Genomic DNA, 25,316 nt, shown 5'->3' on the forward strand with positions numbered 1-25,316 from the left:
TTGTAATGCATAATTTTAGTGTTTCCAGTGGGAAATACTGCAATTATTCATTATTATTACCTGGGGCCTTGAAGCTATCATTCTTGTCTTCTTAATTCATTAAAATATTATAATGAATTTTATATTTATGGAGAGGAAAAGTTTTCATAACTTATCTTTTTTGTAAGCACTTCATTTATTTAAGGGAAATAGCAGATGAACCTAATGACATCCTTATGAATTTAGACACTTGTGGCAGAGAGAGCAGCTTTAACATGTGAAGAAGTGCAGTTTTAGTTCATGTAATACCATAATGGTTAGTTTTATTAAAGCTATTTTCAGTAGACATCATGGAGATCATTTTGAATTACACCAGTCAAAAAGAGAAGTGTCTTATAGATCTAAAGTAAATGGAAATGGAGCCAGGCCTCAGGGATGTGAACCAGGGCCCATGAGAACCCCTAGAACTCTGGGTCTCTCATTCTTTCTCTGTCATCTTTATTTTATCAGAGCTACTTCTTCAATGGAGATGGAGAATGTAATGTCCTATGACTCGCAGCTCCTATTTCCCAGCATCTTCTCCAGAAAGGAATCGAGATATGGTATCTTTGGTCCTAAGAACAAAAGTCCATTGGAAGAGTCATTGTCCAAGCTTGGGTCAGTTGCACAAACCTGGACCCATCAACTGTGGACAGGGAGCAGGGTACCATTTTGGATGATTTTCCCATTGTAACTCAAGAAGAGAAGAATTTAATATTATAAGGAAGCTCTCATTTAGACCACTTAGAATCATAGGTTCATTGGTCTAAAGAAAGTATATATGTGAGTGTGTCTGTACAGACAGAAAGAAAAAAAACATGATTGCTATGAAATAAAGTTTAAAAAACAAAGATTAAAAAATTTTTTTTAAATACTTAGAATGATTACTTTATATATTAATGCATTTACCTAAAAATATTTACTGAACACCCACAGAGTGCAAAATGATAAGGCACTGGGCTGGATTCAGAAAAGTATAAATATGCAGACTCTTCCCTTAAATAATTTACAACTTCTTCGTAAAAAAAAAAAGATGACATGCTCACTTAAGAGTTTCAATTACAATGTAGTTCATGTACAGTGAGAACACAGAAACAAATGGAGCCATTCAGAAGTCAGAGAGAATGTTGTGAACATGAGCCGGAGGAGAAGTCTTTACAAAAGAGGGGTGCTTACCCTGGGCCTTGAGGCTAAAAGGATGTGGACAGGTAGACAACATTCCAAGTGCAAGACTTTCTAAATGGAGACACTACATAGATGGGTAAAGGAAGACTCAACACCAAGACAAGTGGCTGCTTTGAAACACTATTAGCTGAAGCTACTTTGTCTCAAATTTACTGATATATTAAGTATATACATTACTTGCTAATGTATTACATGCACAATTATTTTACCTAGCAATGCCCTTTTTAAAGATAGTTTAAAAGCTGACTTCCTCCTTCTCTTTCTCTGATTATGCTTTGCTTTGAAATAATAGAGTATGAATTGGTGGGGCTGGATTATCATTACTGTCTTCTCTATAATACAGTAGGGGTGAATTACTCCAATGTTGATGAATCCCTCCTTGATGTGTATGAGAATTTCTTTTATTTAACAGAAATTTATGTCAAGAGGTGATGCATTCAGACTTTGATCCCATTTTGGGATTAGAAGTTACATCTATGTACAAGTGTTTATGGAGCACCTACAGTGATGAAATGGACATATCCTATCTTCTCATGGGGTTTGGAGTCATCTTGAAACTAGATAATTCAATAAGCAATTTTAAGTGTTACGACAAAGCAAGTCCAAGGAACTATGAAAATATAGAGCAGAAGATTCTGAGCAATTCAGGATTTAGGAAGCAGAATGGAAAGAGGAGTAGAAATTGGTCACAGAAATCAGAGCTGTGAAAGATAGAAAATGTCTGAATGTCAAGAGAAAGTTTTAAGAGTATGATGTATTCAAGGAGCTAAAGAGAACTCTTCTTTTTCTTCCTCTCTCGTCTTCTCCCTCCCAACCCCATGGCTAAGACAGTAAGGTCTTTTTCTTATATTCTTTTCAAATCTCTTAAATGAAAACAAATTTCAGTTTTTAAAAAAAAATGTTGTTTAAAAAACAAGAACCTCTTATGTCTAATATTCCAACACACAAGTGGCTCTGTCAAGATTGTCAAGTAAGAAAGTATGTATCTACTCTTAGGTTTAGTATTAACTGCATGTGACATTTTTTATTTCCATTCAATTCTGCCATCATACTTCATAATTCTGCCACAACACTTGACTTTGTATATCCATTAACCAAGACCCAGAGCTGTCAAAGAACCCAGACCTTTGAGTTCTCTTATATCAATTATATTAGTATAAATATTAGGGATAGAACTTTCACAGACTTATTTTTCTATTCATTAACAAGATCATGCCAGACTGAGATGTTAAAATATGTAATTTCTCTTTTCACTGCAAAATGTTATGCCTGTTAGAAGGAGATGGCGTTTGGTCTAATGATTACATGTTATTAAATTAATATTTTAATTGGGTTGCCTGGCTATTCTAACCCCATGTGGCCTTGAGGTATATTCCTTAAGCATGATCTCTCATAATGCCTGCTGCTGCTTCAAAGTGAAAGGATGTTTGTTAAAAGAGATCATCACTCAAGATCATTTGCCTTGTTGGTGTCAGCTGTCAGCCTAATACATTTATTTGGACAACAGTAGGTTCTGACAGAACTTATAAAGTTCTCCTCCTCCGTTGTGAAATATGATGGATGTGCCATACCGGTGACCTTTACACAAGGCCACATGTTAATATTCAGGACCTCCCTTTTGTTGGCCTTGAACAATGGCTGTCATTAAGAAAGCTTGGTTTGCCAATATGCCCTCTGTTAGGATGCTGGACCACTCCTGATTGGTCACCAGGAAGTATCATGTGCCTTTGATGGAAATGACATGGAAGATGTATGGTCGAAGTGCTGTGCTCAGCACTACCGCTGTGCAGGGGAGAAAACCACTATGACCCAAATAGCCCTGCACTCAAACAATGTCGCACCAACCAAAGACAACATATTGGGAAGAAAAATGCTTGTAAACTGCGTGTGTTAGAAGATGTATTGGCCAGACGGCCATAGGGCAATCTTTGAACTATTGAAATCTTTAGAAATATTGTTTGGTTGTGAAACAATACTTACAAACCTAATTAATCAAGCATAGATGGGTGATTTTCAGCCTTTCCCCAGTGTGTTGCTTTAAGTCAAGAATAGGGTCTGTAGGGTTCTTTTTGCTGTTCCACGGAGGCACGTAAAAACTCAGCATGGGCATTCATGTTCATACAAGTCGAGGCCCTAAATTTCAAAATAATATCTACATAGATCTCTGGTGATCCCTTCAACAAAGGCCGGGGTTGGGGGTAGCCTGGACTCCTTTTTCAATTGTTCCTGACTCTGTGTGTGACTATCCCCCACCTTTCTCCTTAATCTTGTTCTTCAGAATCATTTAAGAAAGATATCATTCCTCTTGTGTTCTCTAGGTTGAGAGGAAAACAGTTTTGCTTTTTTTCTTATAGAATAAATATAATGAAGAGCTGCTCTCCTGAATAGGTGCTATTAAATGATGTGATTTAAGATGTTTTCATTCTCAGCACCACATTTAAAAAGGGTCACTGAGAAACTGCACATCCTCACAGAGGAAGGGTGACAAACATAAAAACCACTGCATGTAAGATGGCGAAGGTGCCATCTGGAGTGGTACTGCAGGCAGGTAGCACAAGCCTTTTGTGCCTCAAGCAAGCTGTGGTTGAAATAAACTAATCACTCAGATGAAAGAATTATCCTAGTACTTAGTTGCATGCAAAATAGTGCTTGGCCAGGGTTTTAGCGAGACATGAAATATTACACTGGGTCACGGCAGTTGAATTGCATGAGTACAATTCCTGAGGGTCAACTTTTGGTTATTTAGGGGCAGGTTATTGACACTGTGGATTATCCAAGTGCTCCCCACTGTGTCCAGCTGGTTAGAATACGGCAGGCAGGAGAAAGGAAATGGACCGAAACTCAACCCACAATTAAAGAGGTTGAAAGCAATTCAAATGAACGATTGGGTGGGAGGGGAGATGCTCAAGCTCATTGCTTATCAAAAATATATATACAAATTAAGACCCTGGTGTAGTGCTGTTTTATACTCACCTTGATTCTAAAAATTGAAAAACACAAATAATAACAATTGCTGGCAAGGATGTGGAACAACAAGAAGACTCATACACTCCTGGTGGGAGTGTAAGTTGGTAAAATCATTCTGGAAAATAATGGGCGTTACATAATGAGCTTGGAAATATGCAAACTCTATGACTTGGCTGTTCTACCCCTGGAGGAACTAGAGTAACTGTCGTGGAGGATGTTACAAGAATGTTCATAAAGGCCATGTTTGTAATATTAAAAAAATGAAAAGACAAAACTGGACTTCACCCATGTGCACATTAGTAAGAGAATGGATGAATAAATTGTGGATATTGATACAATGAAATTGGGTGGGTCTGTGGCTCTTTTCTTTAAACTATGTGTATGCATGTGTCATGTATACTCTTGTAAGCATTATATTGTCATAAAATATAAAATTGTCTACATTTGACTATTTTTATCCTACAAAATAGCAAATTCACATGATAACATAATGTTTCAAAAAATAAAAAGTAATTAAAGAAAAATGTTCAGTGTAGTTTAAAAAAATCAGAGACTTCGAATTTTTAGAGATGAATAATTTAGAGATCACTTTAATTCTTCTATAGATAACGAAATCAAGGCCTGGAGAGAGAGTTATTATTCAGTGAATCTACCAGAAACCAAATGCATTGGATCTCAGATTATAGCTTGTGTTTGAAACGATTTGTAATGTAGCCCAGAAGTTTAAAAACAAAACATTCCAAAGCACATCTATGTCTCTGGGCTATCGATTGTGATTTAAGCGCAACTGAGTGAGGCTAAGGGTATCATGGGAAAGAGGTGCTGTGATGGGAGGAGGAAGAAAGGCATCTGCACTCTTCAGTTACCTTCTGATGCATGCTGGGAGGCTGACCCCATGTGTCCCTTTCCTAGGAGAAAGAGAGGTTGTTGAGTATTTTAGGGAGAAGGAATATTGCAGGGAAAGGCACCTGGATACCTGAGGTATGACTAGTGACTGCCCCTCTCTTACCCACTTTATTCTCCCATATCCATGGTAGACATCTTTTCTACGGACCAAGACACAGTCCTGGAACTCTTTATTTTTATTTTTTAAATATTTTATTAATTTATTTTTTAGAGAGAGGTTAAGAGAAGGAAAAAGAAAGGGAGAGAAACATCAATGTATGGTCGCCTCTCATGTCCCCGCTACTGGGGCCCTGGCCCACAACCCAGGTGTGTGCCCTGACTGGGAATTGAACTGGTGACCTTTTGGTTTGCAGACCCATGCTCAATCTGCTGAGCCATGCCAGAAAGGGCTGGAAGTTTTCTTAAATTTATGTCACAACCAACTGGAGTACAGGTGTTTGAGATGAAACTTGTTTGTCATCCTTCGTGGGGAAAAGGCAGTAGAGCAGGAATGGATGATTATAGTGAACATGGAGTTGTAAACAATGAGATATACAATCTATTGTTATATTATACTGACTTAAAATACTGCAAGGACGGGAGACACAGTGGAGGGCAGTGGGAGGCATTTGGGAAAGAAGTGGGGGAGTAAGCTTCTTCTAAAAAGCAGTTATGGCCCTGGCTGGTATAGCTCAGTGGATTGAGCGCGGGCCTGAGAACCAGACAATTGCGGTTTGAGTCCCAGTTAGAGCACATGCCTGGGTTGCAGGCCGGTTCCCTGCAGGCCAGTTCCCAGCAGGGGACGCACGAAAGGCAACCATACATTGATGTTTCTCCTCCTCTCTCCTTCCCTTCCCCTCTAAAGATAAATAAATAAAAATCTTTAAAAAATAAAATATTTTTAAAAAGCAGTTATGTTTTAAATTAATTAAAAATAAAAAATTAAAGGTTTTCTGCTTTTACTCCTCTGAGTCCTTTCTCTATTTAGATCTGAGTTTATGACCTATATTATTTTTCTTCTCCCTGAAGAATTTCTTAACATTTCTTTTTAAAATATATTTTATTAATTATGCCATTACGGTTGTTCTATTTCCCCCCTTCATTCCCCTCCACCCTGCACAGCCCCTCCCCCACCATTCCCCCCTTTAGTTTATGACCACGTATCTCAAGTTCTTTAGATTCTATATTTCCCCTACTATTCTTGCCCTCCCCCTATCTATTTTCTACCTACCATCTATGCTACTTATTTTCTGTACCTTCTCCCCCCTTCTCCTCCTCCTACTCCCCTGTTGCTAACCCTCCATGTGATCTTCATTTCTATGATTCTGCTCCTGATCTAGCTGTCCTCTTAGTTTGCTTTTGTTTTAGGTGTGGTTCTTAGTAACTGTGAGTTTGCTGTCCTTTCACTGTTCATTTTTTATCTTCTTTTTCTTAGGTAAGTCCCTTTAACATTTCATATAATAAGGGCTTGGCGATGATGAACTCCTTGAATTTGATCTTATCTGAGAAGCACTTTATCTGTCCTTCCATTCTAAATAAAAGCTTTGCTGGGTAGATCAATCTTGGATGTAGGTCCTTGCCTTTCATGACTTGGAATATTTCTTTCCAGTCCCTTCTTGCTTGTTTCTTTTGAGAAATCAATTGACAGTCTGATGGAAACTCCTTTGTAGGTGACTGTCCCCTTATCTCTTGCTGCTTCCAGGATTCTCTCCTTCATTTTAATCTTGGCTAATGTAATGATGATGTGCCTTGGTATGTTCCTTCTTGGGTCCAACTTCTTTGGGACTCTCTGAGCTTCCTGGATTTTCTGGAAGTCTATTTCCTTTGCCATATTGGGGAAGTTCTCCTTTATTATTTGTTCAAATAAGTTTTCCACTCATGGCTGTTCCTCTTCCCCTTCTGATACCCCTATAATTCGGATGTTGGAACTTTTAAAGATGTCCTGAAGGTTCCTAAGCCTCTCCTCATTTTTTTGAATTCTTGTTTTTTCATATATTTCTGTTTGGTCATTTTTTCCTTCTTTCTGGTCCACTCCTTTGATTTGAGTCCCAGTTTTCTTTCCATTACTATTGGTTTCCTGTGCATTTCCCTTCATTTCAATTAGTTTAGTCTTCATATGTTCCTCTAATTTGTGACTTAAATCACCCAGTTCTGTGAGCATCCTGATCACCAGTGTTTTGAACTGTGCATCTGAAAGTTTGGCTATTTCTTCATCACTTAGATTTATTGGCTCTGGGGCTCTGAGTTGTCCTTGAGCCATGTTTTGGTCTGTTTGTGCCTGTTATATATGAGGAGCGAAGCCTTAGTTGTTCACCAGGGCGGGGCCACCCAGGTTACTGGTTTGTGACGCTATATGTGGGGACGGGGTTAGAGAGGGACAATGGCGGTCCCCTCTGCCGCTTCCTGCCACTGGGGCCTGCGCAGTTTGTCTCACTGCTTGCTCCTTCACCAGTTTATCTGTGCTCAAATGTGTGACTGTGATCAGCCCTCAGTGGGTCTGCCCGCTTCTCCACACCTGGGATCCACCATGGCTGCTGGTGCACCTGGGTCGCGTGCCCGGGTTGGTCTGGTGGATCTTTCCTGCCTGACCCTGCTCTGTTGCTGGCTCTGCCCCTCTTACCGGTTTTGCTGAAGGGTTCATTGTTTTCAGACTTCTGTGTAGTTCAATTTTCTGTGGTTTGGCAGTGTTTTTATTGCTAAAACTTTGTTGTTGTTAAACTCGGTTGTGCGAGAAGATGCAGTGTTTCCACCTATGCCTCCATCTTGGTGGAAGTCCCTCTTAGCATTTCCTGCAGAGCAGGTTTGTGAGCAATCAATTCTCTGTTTTTATTAGTTAGTTAGTTAGTTTTTTTAATCTGAAAAAGTATTTCTCTTTCAGTGTCAAAAAATAATTTTTCTAGGCATTAAATTTTAGATTGGTGTTGTCTTTCAACATTTTATAAATATTTCTTTTTACTTTTCTTGCATGCATGGTTTCTGATGAAAAGTCCACTTCAATTCTTACCCTTATTTCTCTAGAAGGTATTTCAAGATTTTTTTCTGTGTTTGGTTTTCTGCAGTTTACAAATGATATGCCTAGGTGCAAGTTTTTTCTTTTTGGCATTTAACTTGCTCAGTGTTCCCTGAGCCACCTGGATCTATGGTTTTGTGTTTGTCATTAAGTTTGGAAAGTTCTAGTCATTGTTACTTCAAATATTTCTTCTGTTCCATTCTCTCTTTCTTCTTCTGTTTCAATTAAGATGTGAATGCTGTGTCTTATAAAATCATCTCATAGTTCTTGTATGTCCTGTCCTTTTTTGCCATTCCTATGTCTCTTTGCATTTTAACTTAGGAATTCTTACTGATCTATCTTCATGCTCACTGATTTTTTCCTTGCCCATGTTCAGTCTACTGATGAACCCATCAAAAATGTTCTTCATTGTTGTTAGTGTTCGTATTTGTAGCCTTTCTTTTTGTTGTTGCTGAATTTTATTTTCAATAAAAATTGCATATATTTAAATGTACAACATGGTTGTTTGATAGATATATGCATAGTGAAAGGATCACTGCCATCAACTCATTGACATGTCATTTCCTCATACAATTAACATGTTTTTTTGTGTGTGATGAGAACACCTGAAGTTTAATCTTGGAATATTTGAGTATTAAATATAGTATTGTTAACTATAGTCATCATTCTGTACATTTGATCTCTAGACTTATCCTACAAAGCTGCAACATCTTCCCATTTCACCCACCTTCCCATTCCTGATATTTACTGTTCTACTTCAACTTTTCTTGTATTCCAAATCTAATTTGAGTTCATGTAGCATCTTTAAATTCTTTCTTAGAACATCCATTTCTTTGCTTACCCTCCTCACATGCTCTAATTTCTCTATTATAATCCTTAGTGTATTAATCATAGTTATTTTAAATTAATTCTCTAATATTTCTAACATCTGTGTCAGAGCTGAGTCATATTTTATGCTTTCTTTGTCTCTTTAGATTGTAGTTTTTCTTGCTTTTTGTCATGCCCCATAAGTTTTTACTGAAAGCCAAGCATGGTGTATCAGGTAATAGGAAGTAAGGTAAACAGGTCTTTGGTGTGGAGTCTTACATTCACCTGGCTGGGTGCTGGATTGTATTTACTGTTTGTTGTACCTGTAGGTGCCAGAGGATTCAAATTTCTCTGGTCCCCTCCATTTTGTCTCCCCTCTGGACTTTGGGCTTCCCTGACTTCTGTTCCTGAGAAAGGGTCTGCATCTTGAAGCTCTTTCAACTGAAACCCAGTCATTTTCCTGAGGACCTGTTTGTGTGATAAGGTGTGGGGAATGGGAAACAGTCTATAATCTTATGATTAAACCTCAGCCTTTCAGAAGCTCTGTCTCTCTGGCTGTGCTATTCATAAGTGTTTCTTAGTTTTGTGAGGCAGAAAGGCTAAAGGGGGAGGGAGTGGAAAATGCCCGACCCTCAGCTGGGACGAGGCCCTGGCACACCTTCGTGATGGAGAATGCCCTGAGCACATTTACTATTATCCTTTCCTTCCCTGCGTCAGAGCTGTGAAAGGATCTTTCTCAGATCCTTAGCTTGAGAAACTAATGGGCTTCTTTTGGGTAAAACCCACTGAAGTGGGGGATCCCCTAAAACTTTAGTCCTCAGGAGTTTCTAGTTCTCAAGCTAGTCTACGCCCAGACTCCAGAGAGTTACCAAAATTAGCATTTAAATGTTCCTATCAGGGTATGGCTCCAGGGGCTTCTACTGTGGGTAAACAGATACTGACTTCACTCTTTTGATTAACCTGTTCTGCAGATTTGGGAGTGGCATTTTGCCCTGCAAACTCAATTCTCTAATGAGGCCCCAAAAAGTTGATTTTCAGTCTGTTCAGCTCTTTCTTGTAAGAATAAGTGTGTCAGTTTCTAAGCTGTTTCTGTGTTGAAGCTGAAACCAGAACCCCATTTCACGTATTTTCCCTATCAACTTTACTATCATCATCCCCATTTTAGATGAGGAAAATCAAACCCAGACTGTCTAGCTCTTAAGTACCATGCAAAACCACCGTGCACATCCAAGTTGCCTCACCACACACTTGTCTATCTGCCTGCTATTTGGTATGTACTCATGTCTCCTCCTGCCCACTTTCCCTTAGAGAGTTTAGTCCAAGATTAAGTGTTCCTATTTTCACTCACCTATGTGAAGCCTTTAGCAGCTTTCCATGCCCACTTTGCAACCTCCAGGCCTTGCCTGCCCCCTTCTCCTGCTCACTTCAGCCACTCAGGCTAGTCGTCCTGGGAACACATCTCAGTGCTTGTGGGGCTGGAATTCTCTTTCTTCCCACTCCTGGATTGTAAACCAGAAATCCATGAGGGTGGGGCCCTATTGTCCTTATTCTGTTGTATCCCTAAGGCCAAAGACAGAACAAGGCACACAGTAGGCATTCAATAAATATTTCTGAGCAAAGGAATGATTAGATTGAGTCAAACTGAACAGATTGAAAATATATTATTTTGCACATGAGTCCTACTTGCTGAAAGAAGCCTTTCAGGAGCCATAAAGAGAAAGAGAAGAAATATTTTCAATAACAATAACAAAAACAATAATAGCAGCAGCCAAGGCAATAACAATAACAAAAATAATAATAGCAGCAGCCAAGGCCTGCTGAGTACTTCTTATGTGCCAGGTACTGCTGAAAGCCCTTGTTCATTAACTCACTTAATCTGCATCTCAGCATGGTGTGGTAGGTATTAACATTATTGTCATTTTATGAACGGGAAAACTGAGGCAGAGAGCATGTAGATACCTTGGCCTACATAATACATCCAGAAAAGGATAAACTCAGATTTGACCCAAGAAGCCTGGGCTCACTGTTTGTGCACTTGGCCTTTAAGCTCACCACTGCTCAGGGCTTGATGCATTCCAGACTTCTCCCATGGATTCGACCCCATTAGCTTGAAAACAACTCCAACTCCACAGCCGGGAGAAACAGTGAGGTGGTGGACTCCATTAAACTCTATTATGAGGTCTAAGGACCCTTTAAAGAGTGTATCATTGGAGTTCTTATTATTAACTAAAGACCTAGTTGAGGTTTTTGTTTGATTCTAGATATGCAGGAGATGAAATCAATTATTTTTAGCCAGTATTTGTGCCTACAGGAAAGGGCAAAATGAGCTTTGGGTAATTCATTGTCTTTGGATTTCATTTCCCCTTCTAAGAGAGTTGTCTCTGGTCTTTTAATAACATGAACATACTGCAGTTGGACACCTGAGAGAGTGGAAGGGGCAGAGTGGGCTTACAAGCACAGAAGTTACACTGAGGGACAGCTGCCAGGAGTGGGCTTGGGGGGAGCAGCCCCACTCTTGCCAGTGCTTCCGAGGGGCTGAATGTGCAGGAGGTACTGGAGTTGTGTTGTTCTAATGAATAGAAAGGAACAAATCAGCTTCTGTCAGGGTTTATCATGAGCTATTTTGCAGCTCAAGAGAAAGATAAATTGCTTCTGTGAACTACATTTCACTCTGAGGTTTATTTTGCAGTACCTTGCAGTCTCCCGTCTGCCACAATATTATTTCAAATAAAATTAGCAACAGATGGGAGACCTGCACTGCGAATGAAGAGGTAGCATTGCCTACACACTTTTTAAAAAGCAGGTGAAACTTGAATATGAGGAAGGATATTTTTAAACCCCAGAAAACAAGTGCCTTAGTAGTTGGGAAAAGTTGAGCCCTTACCTGAATGAGTGAACGCTTGGAGGAGCAGTGAGAATGTGGGCTTTCATGGGTGCAAATTTCCATCACTGGGCCATGGACAGAGTTCTCACCTAAAGGTGCCCTTTCGTCTTCTGTTCATTAGAAATGGTGCTGGTAGCGTTTACTATGGGCGAAGGCATGGACAGTAGGGGAGTGCCTGGCTGGGTGGGGCTCATGTTATCATGGACATTTGCATCCTTCTTCATCAAGCCCAGTTCACGGTGGCCACATGTTCCCTCTGGCCCTACTGGCACTGACTGTGAAATAGAAAAACAAAAAGCCCCAAATCTAAGCCCAGCGTCCCAACCCCAGGTCTTCTCATGCTTGACTAGCGGTGTGGACAAGATGGTTCTCTCCGACCTCATTTTTCCCCTCAGGAAAATGAAGGAGTGCTTTTCTCGAGCTCAAGTGGGGTTACTAGTGTGAAGGGCAAGTACAATGTAAAGCACTATGCATGTTGTAAGGTGATATGTAATACTGGTGTCTGAAGTAAAGGCTGCTGACAGAGAGGTAATACTCTGAGGCTCAAGCATGTGCATGATTGTTTGGACTGAGTAAAGCTTATTACAAAGTACCTGAAATCTCTGATGAATTAATTGTACTGATGTCTCCCTGCTGGCACGTTACAATATCTGTGGGGTATGCAAACTACAGATACTAGAATCTGTATTTTTCAAAGCATTCCAGATATTGGCTAATGTGTAGCTGGGATTGGGAAATAGTGAATTAAAATTAAACCATGTGTAACCTAGCAAAGAGCACTGGACTTTAAATCACGAGCAATGGATTTCGGCTCAAGTTCTGTCACTACCTTGGTGGATAAATTTGAAAAATTAACAAAAAAACTACAAGCCATTGGAGATTGACAAAGACCCTTCCATTTCCAACAGCCTCTGTTCGATGCCCAAACCACTGATTGTTCCAGTCCATTCAGGCAACCCGGCCATTGTGTCATACAGGAAACCTGATATCATTCAAGGGTCTATACGGCTGGGAGGCTTTGGGTTTCTGAGTTGAAGTCATTTATGTTTGCTCAGGATAGAAATAAGAGACAAAAATCCATTCTTCCTATCATTAATGTAGTAGGTGATGTTGAAGAAGTGATATTCATTCAAACTAATGTGTTCACCTGTTACATTATGTCCAGGAAGGACTCAGACTCCAATGTCCTGTAAAAAACTGTTGTGCACCCACCAGAACAATACCCCCAGTTGTCCTGCTGTAAGTATAGCTCCTTCCAAAGAACAAAGCCATGGAGAAGTCAGTCCCTTCCTAGCACCATCCAGTGCATGGGACAAGACCCCACTGATCTTCACTGTCAATCGAGAAATTCATAAGAGAGACAGAGGAGCACCCAAGCAGAGCTGGAGCTGTCCATTCGTGAAACAGCAAATGGCAGAAATGCCTATGGGATGTTACTCGGTGTACCCTGTGTGCCTGGAGGCTGTAGGCACACACATCAGCAGACATGTGAGAGCTCGGAACCAGCCTTCTCCCAGTTCAAAGAGAGATTCCGTCCCACCTGGTGAGTCTCACTTTGTAATTCCTATTTCTTTTTTCTCTTTTCAATTGGTCATATTTTATTTTTAATGTCAATATAATCAGCAAAGTTACTGACTCAAGGGCAAGTCCTATTCTAGAAAGTTCTATAAGAACCGTATCAGAAAGTTCTTAATGAAAGGCTACTCACTGTTAATCATTGTATTGGAGGAAAGGACAAGTGTGGGTAGCTACCATTAATTTGATGATTCAGGTATTGCACCAGATAATAATAATAGTTATTTTTATTATCATTCTAGCATCCATTTATTAAAGTTCTCACCATATGGCAGATATAGTCCTGAGCATTTCACATTATTTTATGAAATTCTTCTGTAACACTCTTAGGCAGATAATGTGATTATCCCTATTTGAAGATTAGGAAGCTGTGAATGCCAAGCACAGGATAAGACACATGATAATGAAGTGTCTCAAAATTACTGATGGGAAGAATGATTAAAAGCAATGAGATGGATCAGAGGGAATGAGCTTTGGAGGCAGGAAGATCTGGACTCAAATCTCTGCCTTTCCATTTCATTTCTGTAGCCGTGATCAAGTCCCACAAATGTTCTTTGATCCCAGTATTTCCATCTGTAGGCTAACAATAATTCCTGCCTTGAAGAGATGCTGTAATTGGTGGATTGATATGAATAAAATTCCCCAAACATAGCAGGGACTGACTCAAGAGTGGTGGTGATGACGATGGTGGTGTTTATGCTTCTGCCTGGAGGAGAAAAACATAAGGAATCAATGCATATCTCCCAATATTCTAGGAACTGCCATGTAGAAGCATTGGATTGATTTTATATACCCTTTTTAAGTTTTTTTCTCCAAATGTTTGACAGTTTGTTGGACTTGACTAGTACCAGAAAGAGACAGATTTTTAAAAAAATATTTTATTTATTTATTTTTAGAGAGGGGAAGAGAAGGAGAAAGAGAGGGAGAGAAACGTCAATGTGCCCTTCTCATACGCCCCCTACTGAGGACCTGGCTCACAACCCAGGCATGTGCCCTGACTGGGACTGGAACCAGCAACCCTTTGTTTCACGGGCCTGCACTCAGTCCACTGAGCCACACCAACCAGGGCAGAAAGAGACAGCTTTTGACACAATAAATAGAACTTTCTTTGAACCAGAGGAGAATGTACTGTTTGGGCCAAAAGTGTTAAAGCAGGGGCTGGGAGATTGTCTACCAAATACGCTGAGTCAAGGATTCCTTCATCTCTGGGAAGCGGGGCTGGAGGATGGGATGCTGAGGATGCTCACTGGTTAACGTTTTTTGTCTCATTATGTATAAGGTAATGTGCTAAAATCTGAACATACATCCTCAGTTTTGATCCATATGGCCACCCTCTGAGATGGCAACTGTTGTTTTCCCACAGTTTAGAGACAGGATTGGAAGCCTGTAGAGATTCTGTGATTTGGCCAGGTTTCAACCCTTCAATATAGGTCACAGAATTCCTCTATTAAGATTCTAAATATGACAATGACAGCTCTTGGGTACCAAACACTTACAATATGCTAGATGCTTTGCATTTTCTCATGCTCTTCTGTCAGATACTTAACTAGTTTGCTTTTTCATTTTCTTCAGATCTTTACTGAAATGCCATCTATGTGGATCTATCCTAACCTTTCCTGCTTATTTTTCTCCTTAGGACTTACTACTAGTTGACATTTAAACATTTCTTCATTTGCCTATTGAATAGTTTACATCCTTTCCCCACTCTTTCTTCCCACAACTATAATGGAAGCTTTATAAGTGCAGGGATATTGGCAGCTTTATTCTTTTCTCCATCTCTAATGTCTAGGATACTGCCAGGCCCATTACAGACACTCAAATATTAATGGATGAATAAACGAATGAACAAACTTAATCCTGCTAGCAACTCTGTCAAATAGGTAATATAATCCTCATACTTCAGTTAAGGCTTCGGAGATGTGCTAGGATTTGAATCTATGATGGTCTGACCCCAATGCCTTCTTTAATCCATTTTACCACACTGCCCCTCTAAAACAGTTATGAAAACGCATCGTTATCACAGTTTATTCAGGGAAGGAATTTCTTTCATTTGTTTCAAGGCGGAGGACACGTATTCTTGTAGGTCATATTCTTTTGCTCCAAATTCCAAAGCCACATCCATGTTCTCCTGTGGAATCTTCTTGCACTGATTATTGATGGCAATAAATGAGTCATCTTCCAAGACCGAAATTCAAATTGACAAATAGCTATTATGCATTTTGGTTTTTATGTTTTTAATTTTATTTTTTCCATACTATTTTGTTGCTGTTGTTGAAGTACAATTGTCTCCATACCACCCCCCCACTCCCCACCACCCCAGCCGTCCTCACTTAAGCATTTAGCTTTCAAAAGGCAATGTGTTTGGCTCTCTGAAAGGATTGGCACAGACCCTGAGATACTGAAAGGCCATCCCACCTTTATTTCCAGAAAATGACTCTCACATTGGAGAAATCAGGTACACTAAAAAATGTTCACTCTTTGATGAGGGTATGTTGAATGGGTCGTGGGAGATGCTCAGTACAGACGGAGCGTAAAACAGTATGTGATGAATTAAACTGAATTACTTAGACATAGAGTGGCTATTGTCACCCACTCTTTCAAAGGTAATGCGCATTTTAATTCTTTTACATATTTTTGAACTCGCAAATGATCCTGTAGGTTGTTCCAGATATTTTAGACATCTATATGCTATTCAAACATCTTTAAAATTTTTGTAGAAAAGCATGTGAATTATCTTAGCTACTTCAAAATTAGACTTTAATTTGTGTAGGTCAATGGGCAGAATGTCTCTGGTAAAAACTTCAAGAATGTATACATTTGATATATATGTATATACATATGGAAATGCAGGTGGAAAAATATATATATTTCTTTTCTAATATTGGTTGTATTAGTGTAAAAATACCTTATATTTTACACACAAGAAAATACCTCATTTTTTCTTCAGTTGAACAAAAAAATATATAAAATCTAGTATCATTAGTGAGTATGTAGGTGTTGTGTAGACCCAGCATCAGAGTAATTCATTAATTGCTTTCATTTCCAGCTTTTTGAAATTTCTAATAAAACTCATGAAGTAATTGCTTCTTGGATTTTTAAATTATCAGTTGCAAATCTAAATGGGCTGTGTATTTTTTTTTTGCATGAGATAAAACCCCAGTTAATAATTTTTACTCACAAACTTTCCCCAAACTTAGAATTTGAGGCCCCCATTTTAGTCACTAATTCTTCTGGTTCCCTCTCTTTAGAAGTTTTGAACAGTTTTCCTTGAAATAAAGTTTTATGAGGGTTCTGTAAAAAATTTTTTGGAGGGAGTCCTTTCAGTCAAGGAACAGATAACATTTTATTTTCTTAGAGAAATGTAAGGGGCACGTGAGGGTAATAATGTCAGGGGATTTTTTTTTTCTCCATACATTGCAGATGTTGATTTCTCAAACATTCAGTGATGAAGGAGAGCCTTTTTTTTTTTTTAAGTCCTGGCGGGGGCGGGTACTTTCCCCACACTTCCGCCCCACTCCTACCCTTCTTCACCCTCCAGGTCCTGCTGCGAGGCCTTCCACTGTCCTCGGGATCTGCAGGAGAAGCCAGATTTCCGGCGCCCCTTTGAAGGTCTCCGGGGGTTCCTCGGAGTCCCAGATGGAGGAGAGGATGGCAGCTGAAGTGGGTGCTCTGGCCAACCCGGATTCCCTAAGCGCCCTCCAGGGTGCGCCTGAAAGTCCAGTTGGAAGAGGCGCCGTTGCCATGGCACCAGAGACGCTCCCCAAGCATCCTCATCCCCCGGGGAAAAGGGGGCCCAGGGCAGACGCCTCCCTTCCTGGCAATCTGGCAGGAGCACCCCTTTCTCAGTTTGCCGGGTCTGCCACCCAGCTCCCCTCAAAGGGGTTAATCAAGGCTTGGTCTTGTCCCCCCATGCGCCCACCCCAGCGCTTCCAGACGGCTTGTTCACAGGCCCCTCCCTGGCCGGGGGTGAATGCTCACTGACGCTGACCGCTGCGAGGGGATTGTTCTGCGAGCGCGGCCCACCTTCAAATCAATGCCTGCGCAGAACAACAAAAAGGGCCTCAGATGCACTGGTTTCCACAGCACCATTGTTAGGCTTTTGTGAAGCAGTTTTGAACCTAATAAATAATGTCAAAAGTCTCTATCGCCGCCAAAAATGTTCCTTTTGAAGCATTTCTAATGGTATTTTTGTTCCGCGGTGTCTCCCAGTGTCACAAAGAATTTGTGCCTCACAATGGGAATGGGGTACATCGCGTGCCACTGCGCGACGTGCCTCCAGGGACTGCGGGGACCCCGCTTTGTTCAGCCCGCGCAGGTAAACGGTTTCACTTGCCAGCTTGGGATTTGGTTGAAGGATGTTTTCTAAGGGCCTTTTGAATTTCTAAACAGAGGTTTGGAGAACGTCAGTGCATGTTTGTAACTTAATAGTTAACATGAAATTTGACGACTCCTGGAGTGGCCAGGAGAATTCTGCAGGGTGTATTAAAGTTTTTATGTCAGAAACCTGAAGCTGGATCCTCCTTTGAGGCCCTGAAACACTTGGAGCTAAGTTTAATGCAAAAGAGATACTGAATGTTCTGATTTGTAATAAAAAAAACAACAACACTGGAGCAGCTTGAGGAACGTTTTTGTCAAAGTGGATACTTTAGGCACTTGCTTTTCATTTTAGTTAAGTTGAACGTAGCAGAGATTGATTTTATCAGATGATTTTATGGGTGTATTTTTTTCTTTTTAATGTAGTGTATTTTTCAACATGGAGAAACACAAATCAATGTGACCAGTACCTCCATACAAACTCAAGTTCCTTGAAATATTTATTCCCAGACTTGGATGCATATAGTTTGATGCACATAGTTTTCGTGCACGGGACGGTGCTCCAACCTACCCACCCAGTGGCCAGGGCTACAAGCTGTTTCTGATATAGTAGCTGGATTCCCTCACCTGAAACGAAAATGAGCAAATTTGCTAAAAAATATAATACAAAAGAAACAATTCTGTTCCGAATTGAGAAAAGGGACATAGGCAAAAGATGTAAAGTATGTGATATACCATACTCTAAAGCAATTTCCCAAAGTGTGTATCATGGGCCACTGAAATTTTACATATTATAAAAGGATATTATAAATAGAAAGATGCTTTGTGAGATGGAGAGCTTACATATAAACACGTCTGAGAGATGTGGCCCAGTCTGCTCCCTCTTAGAAATCGTGGCAACATATTAAAGATCCAGAGAACTTCCATGATTAAAAAAAAACCAGTGAAGTATGGTTAATTTAGTGTTTCCCTGATCAGGGAACCCTGATGTGTGTGTATACACATATAGATGTACTTTAAAAAATAACACCTATTAATATCTTGCAGAATTAGTATCCTGTGGAAAACACTTGAGAAAACACGGCTCAAAGCTTTGTTCTAAATATACCAAAACTCATGTAAACTGGTGGGCTTTAAAAAGAGGATTTCTTTTCAAAGAAGTGAAGAAAGAATCAGGCCTAAAAAAAAACAGCCCTGAATAAATAGCTCTGGGAACCCATTCCTCCTTGGAGGACTGTAGTGGGCTGTCTCTGGTGGGGAGAAGGTCAGTGGGTCCAGCCCTGGCCATGCTTGTTTGGATGGTGATAAATGGGAGCATTTCCAACTTTGGCTGTCATAGTGATGGGCAGAGGTGTTCAAGTTCATCTGAACATCTATCTACTTTTGTACTAGAACTTGACACCAACGCACCAAGATAAACATAGTTCTATCTTTCCCAATGGCATTATTTGTGAAAACAATGTTAAATTAAATGGTTATCATGAATGATGAATTAATTTTAGAAATTTAATAACATTTATTTATAGCACTGTCACTGAGAAATAGATGAGGTCCTGTGGTATAAAATAATTGTTGCTAAAATTTTGAATTATGGATTGCTTTTATTTCTTCAGGGATATATGATTTGAGTTGTGATACTTATTACATACTATACATATCTTCTAAGGAAGATAATATACTACTTTCAGAAAAAATGCTTTTCTGAAAGTTGCATTAAAAATCGATATTGATAAATTTTAAAAATTGGTGCATTGGCCCCTTTCACCTCACCCTGCTTGGCTCCAGGTGGATGGCTGGTTAGTTAATGACGGGCAGTGAAGCAAAGAGGGTTGCCCTGCCTGGGTGAAAACCTAAGGCCCTGCCCGTTTACAACCTATCAGCTACACCAAAACAAAGAAATATGGCCCAAATGAAAGAACACAGCAAAACCTCAAAGAGAAGTAAGCAATGAGGAGATTGCCAACCTATCTGGTGAAGCATTTATATTTAGCCCCGGTAATCAAAATGCTCACAGAACTGATTGAGCTTGGTTGAAAAATGAAAGAACAAATGAAAGATACTCAAAATGAAATAAAGCAAAATATTCCGGGAGCCAACAGTGACAAGAAGAAAACCAGGATTCAAAGCAATGATTCGGAACATAAGGAAGCAATAAACATCCAACTGGATTAGAAGAAAGAAACAAGAATCCAAAAAAATGAAGAGAAGCTGAGGATTCTCTGGGACAACCTGAAATGTTCCAATATCTGAATTATAGGGGTTTCAGAAGAAGAACAACAGCAAGAAATTAAAACCTTATTTGAACAAATAATAAAGAAAAAAGCCCCCAATCTGGTGAAGGAAATAGACTTCCAGGCAGTCCAGGAAGCCCAGAGAGTCTCATAGAACCTGGGCCCAAAGAGGAACACACCAAGGTACATCATTGTTCAATTACCCAAGATTAAAGACAAAGAGAAAATCCCAAAAGCAGCAAGAGATGAGGAGACAGTTACCTACAAAGGAGTTCCCATAAGGCTATCAGCTGATTTCTCAAAAGAAACCTTACAGTCAAGAAGGGGCTGGAAAGAAGTATTTGAAGTCATAAAAGGCAAGGACCTACATCCAAGATGACTCTATTCAGCAAAGCTTTCATTTAGAATGGAAGGGCAGATAAAGTGCTTCCCAGATAAGGTCAAGTTAAAGGAGTTCATCACCAAGCTTTTATTATATAAAATGTTAAAGGTACTTATCTAGGAAAAAGAAGATAAAAAATGTGAACAATAAAATGACAATAACAAACTCACAACTATCAACAAATGAACCTAAAAGAAAAGAAAAACAATGAAAACAAAAACTAAGTAAACAACCAGAACAGGAACAGAATCAGAGAAATGGACATCACACAGAGGGAGTTCAGTGTGGAGAGGGAAGGGAAGAATAAGGGGGAAAAGGTACAGGGAAGAAGAAGCATAATTAGTAGGTGTAAAATAGATGGGGAGAGATAAAAATGGTATAGGAAACAGAGGACTCAAAGAACTTATACGTACAGCCCATGGACATGAACTAAGGTGGAGGGGGGATAAAGGGGAAAAATTGGGAAAACTGTAATAGCATAATCAATAAAAAATACTTAAAAATTGGTACATTGAAGAAACTAAATATTAAAAGCACTCTCTAGTGAATAATGTTTATAAATGTTGACTTCTCTTATAATATGTAAAATAAATAATAATCATAATGCAGGTAGCATTTATTGTGTATTATGTATTAGGGACTCTTCTAAGTATTTAACATGCATTAATTCATTTACTCTTCACAACTGACTTATGAAATGTTACTATTACTTCCATTTCATAAATTATGAAGCATTATTTTTAATGACAACATGACATATATTATGTGTGCATATATACACATGTACATATAAGCTTTAAAGTCTATATTATTATATAATATAAATTTTTATTTCATATATAAAGCTATATTATTGTATACTCTATTACCCAAGCCAGTATATATGTACATATAACTATGTGTGTGTATTTCACCAATACAAAATAACATCTATAAATCCAATTTTATACCATGCTACTGGTGCCAAAGTGAGGTAAGTATAGAAACTCTACTTGTATTCTCTCTCCTCCTGATACCAAGGTGCAGAGTGCAAGGTGGTAATTGTGGGTGAGAACATACAATACATTTGAAGTTTTTGAAGAGTAAAGTAGGGTCAGAGATTATTAACACACAGTTCTTTTTGCTTGAAACAACATCATCCCTGTGACTGAAGGCTCAGAAAATAAGGGAAAGGAGTGTGGTTTTGAGATTTACTAAAAATGGCAGCATTTTTTCAAGTTTAATTGGAGCTGACTGACATCAGACCTGTGGAAGGGGTGCGATGCTCCAGAGGGAGAATCCAGAAAGAACTAAGGTACTAACCTGGGTCTGAAGAACGTGTTCCTATAAATGTTACTTAAACTTAGTGTGACCCCATCATTTAGCTGGAGTTTCTTCACTGTTAAATTGGGATAACATATTTTGTGTACTACAAGGATAATTTTGAGATTAAGTTTTCTAGCAAATGAAGCATTTTAAAAAGCAAGAGCACCATGCAAATGCAATTTATTGTATTGTGACTAATATCAACAATAATTAGTATAAATATTTCCATTGGTTATGCAGGTCTAATTGTAAGGGGTTATAGACCCAACCGCCTTTAACCGACAATACTATTTCTGTGACCATGTGATCGTGTGCCTTTCTGAGAAGCCTTTATGTACCATAGTTTTTACCTTCCTCATAGCCCTATGAGGTAAGTAGTAGCATCCCATTCACTGATGAGCAAAGATCAACACAGAGAGACAAAGCAATTCACCCGAACAGGGATTGCCTCCAGCATCCATGCTCACAGATATTCTGTATTCAAAAACAATGTATGTAGTTGACAAACTAACACACTGTTACATTCAGAATCTGCCATTTCAAAAGTTCAGTGTAGAGTGCAGCATTGCCAGTTGGCAGTATGTGCTACCATGTGTTTCTTAGCCTCACTCTCTCTTAAAGTCTGAAACTACTCAGACAAGGAGAAGAACAAGGCAATGTGTTTGTAACCACAAATGTGATGTTGAGGATTCTAAGTCACACAGGCACCAGGAAGGATGTTGTTGTCAGAAGACTTGACATTAAGGAAAATGCTCCAGAATTCTTAAGGTGTGTGGCAGACCTCTTGAACAGCCCAAAGCCTTTACGAAATATTCGTCCACGCATCGTTGCTTTTCCAGCACCGGTGTGTGTCATGCCTAGGCTTCTTCTTCTACTGCTTCATATCCTCTAAACCCTGTGGTTTTTTTTTTCCCCTATGGGAATCAATCTGATTTTGTAATTCAGTGATATTGGGATCAACTGTGAAGTTTTTATGGGATACTTGGGATCCTAAGTAGTCAACTGTGAGAGAGTTGAGAAGAGTGATTCAACTCAGTCGACATTTTTGAGCATTTACAGTGGGACAGGCACTAGCCTTGGTGCTGAGGATGTGGCTAAGAAGGAGACAGTCTTTTTCCTTTGACGAGCCCAACCTAGTATAAAACTTAATCCTTGAACTCATTCACTCTATAAAATTTATGGAACGCCCATTTATATGTGAGACATTTTCCCTGGAGATATCAAGACAAAAAGCCATTTTGGTCAAGTAAAATCTAGCTGGTAAGACTTAAAATAGTGACACAGTAATGTTCACATCCATTAATCCTTTAGCCATGATTCTGAAATCCAGAATCTCTGAAAATTGGAAGTTCTTTTATAACTCATCTGGTGTTATCACCTGAACTGAAGTTATTTATAGTATTTATTGATCTCAGTGTGAATATTCATGTATTTTGATGAAGACGCATTAATGTATTTGATTTTGGGGTATTACCTGAGACCCTCATAAATAATACATGTTTTATGTACCACTACATAATACATAGTTTATGCACCATAATAAACAAATTTAAATTCCAAAACTTAAGTGACCTGAAGGATTTTGGAAAAATATTTTGAAGTTGTCTAGTGAATAAATACAATGGAAACTTAAGGGAAAGTTCAATTTGGGTTACAAAAATCATAGAATGCCTCACATGGCAGGCTTTAAACTTGATTTCTAAGAGTGTAAGATTTTAAAGTAATGGCTAGTACTGGAAGTAGCAGCCAGGAAAAGATCAGCAGTTGTGTGGCCCGAGCTCACATGTTGTGACGGGGCCTCTTGGAGAAAAAGAATCATGAGTACAGTTAAGCAGAGGGCCTTGGAAGGGCCTTTGCAAATGAAGGGCTCCGAAGCTTCAGCTTCATGAGTTTCATAGTAAATTTATCTTTGAGCAAGGTCAAAGGCACAAATAACTTATTTTATAAAGTGAAATTTACCTGTAGATCGTTAAAAATTACGTATGTTGATACTTGGGGAGGTGAGAAAGAGAGAAGGGTTAGGTTCTTGTGGGGGAGAGGAATGAATCGTATCATTTTTATCCCTTTGAATTGTTTGGGATTTTGAAAACATAACCAAAGCCAGCTTCCTTTAAACAAAATCTAGGTACAATGTTATGGCTTTTGGAAAACAGCGCAAAGATTTTGTAAAAAAATAAATCCAATTGTAAGTATATTTCAGAATGAATGATCTTTCTCAATTTTCTCCTGTTTGATGCTCTGTGGCTAGTCAATTTCTAAAGCTTAAAGAAGATTCAACAATTATAAATAATATACTTAAATTACAAACTCATGAAAGAAAATAAAAAAGCTGCATTTTACTTTGAAATCTTCCTTCCAAAGAAGACTACATAGGCATAGATTGTCATTAGATATCAGAGGGATAAAATTAAATTAAAAAATCTTTAATGAATACTTTAAGATTAAAATGGAAGTTTCAGTCTGTTGGACTACATAGTAATGCTCTTTTCCAAAGCTGTACACAATGATTTACATTTACTCATAAAACTATACTGATAATAAATGTTTATTAATTAGTTACTGTATATGCCAAGTAGTGTTCTGATTAACTTATCACATACAGTACATCTCTAACCTCCTTTAAAATAAGTTCTGTTTTCTTAGTGCCACAAAGATTTTGACCATCATTTTCACTTGGTTTCTTTTAGTTTTAAAACTTTAACAGCTTTACTGAGATATAATTCATACACCTTATAAGTCATCCATTTAAATTATACAACTCACTGGTTTTTAGTATATTCACAGATATGTGCGACCACCAGCTCAGTTAGTTTTACATTTTCTTCCACTTAGACAGAAACCCCGAGCACTTTAGCTATCATCGTCCTGTATCACCTACCCTTCCTCCCATCCCCCAGCCCTGAACAATCACTAATTTACTTTCTATCTCTATAGATTTCCCTATTCTTGGCATTTAGCATGAATGGAATTATATAATATGTGGTCTTTTTGACTGGCTCCCTCCAATTAACATAAATTTTTTGAGATTCATCCATTTTGTAGTGTGTGTCAGTATTTCCTTCTATTCTATGAATGGATGATGTTTCATTGTGTGCCTATACTGTGTATTGTTTATCCATTATTCAGTTGACGGACGCTGGGCTTGTTTCCACTCTCTGGCTTCTACGCTTAATACTGCTGTACACATTCGTGTGCCAGTTGTGATGTGGACGTGTGTTTTCGTTTCTCCTGGATGCAGACTCTCCTTTAATCCTCCGATACTTCTGTGGCCTGCTGCTACCCCTGCAGGTAGAAACTGAGAAGAACGAGGTGAAGTTGCTTGTCCAGAGTTCTGTGACCTGCACGAGAGCCAAGCCGTAAACCTCTGCAGGCCAGCCTGAATTGGTTACCCTGCTTCTTTCTAGGTCAGCTTTAGATGGGTTTCTAAACTTTCCTCTTAAGGGTAGCTAAGAGACTGAACAAAAGTAGCAACTGCTGTTTAAATATACCCACCCATCCCCCCTGCCATTTACCTATCGTCTGACTAAATGCTAGACATATTTTCTAAAGTGCATCCAGAAAATATAGTTTTTTACAAATGTGACAGTCTGCATGGAATTGGCACCACTTGCGTATTTTATATCATTAAAAACATCACATTTTTTCTCACTTTACCCTAAATTATATTTATCCTTCCGGTACACAGTGTGAGTGGACGTTTGGAATGGCAAAGACCACCCCCAGGTTGTCTATTAATTAATCCTATTGGGGTAG

General features: G+C 39.1%; 1 protein-coding gene across 7 annotated transcripts in view; it reads left to right on the forward strand.

The window, feature by feature from the left end:
* CUNH12orf42 (chromosome unknown C12orf42 homolog) overlaps positions 1–17,633 on the forward strand; it is a 121,166-nt gene extending 103,533 nt beyond the window's left edge. For all 7 annotated transcript variants that reach the window (XM_053661863.1, XM_053661862.1, XM_053661865.1 and 4 more), the window contains 2 exons: positions 12,922–13,299; positions 16,870–17,633. In XM_053661863.1, the coding sequence (XP_053517838.1) occupies positions 12,922–13,299; positions 16,870–17,312 (821 nt within the window). In that variant the 3' untranslated portion in view covers positions 17,313–17,633. The remainder of the gene's footprint in view (positions 1–12,921; positions 13,300–16,869) is intronic.
* Positions 17,634–25,316: the final 7,683 nt, after the last annotated feature.

This window comes from Artibeus jamaicensis, unplaced genomic scaffold, assembly GCF_021234435.1.
Source record: "Artibeus jamaicensis isolate MK-2021 breed Jamaican fruit bat unplaced genomic scaffold, CSHL_Jam_final contig_233, whole genome shotgun sequence".
NCBI classification, from domain to species: domain Eukaryota; kingdom Metazoa; phylum Chordata; class Mammalia; order Chiroptera; family Phyllostomidae; genus Artibeus; species Artibeus jamaicensis.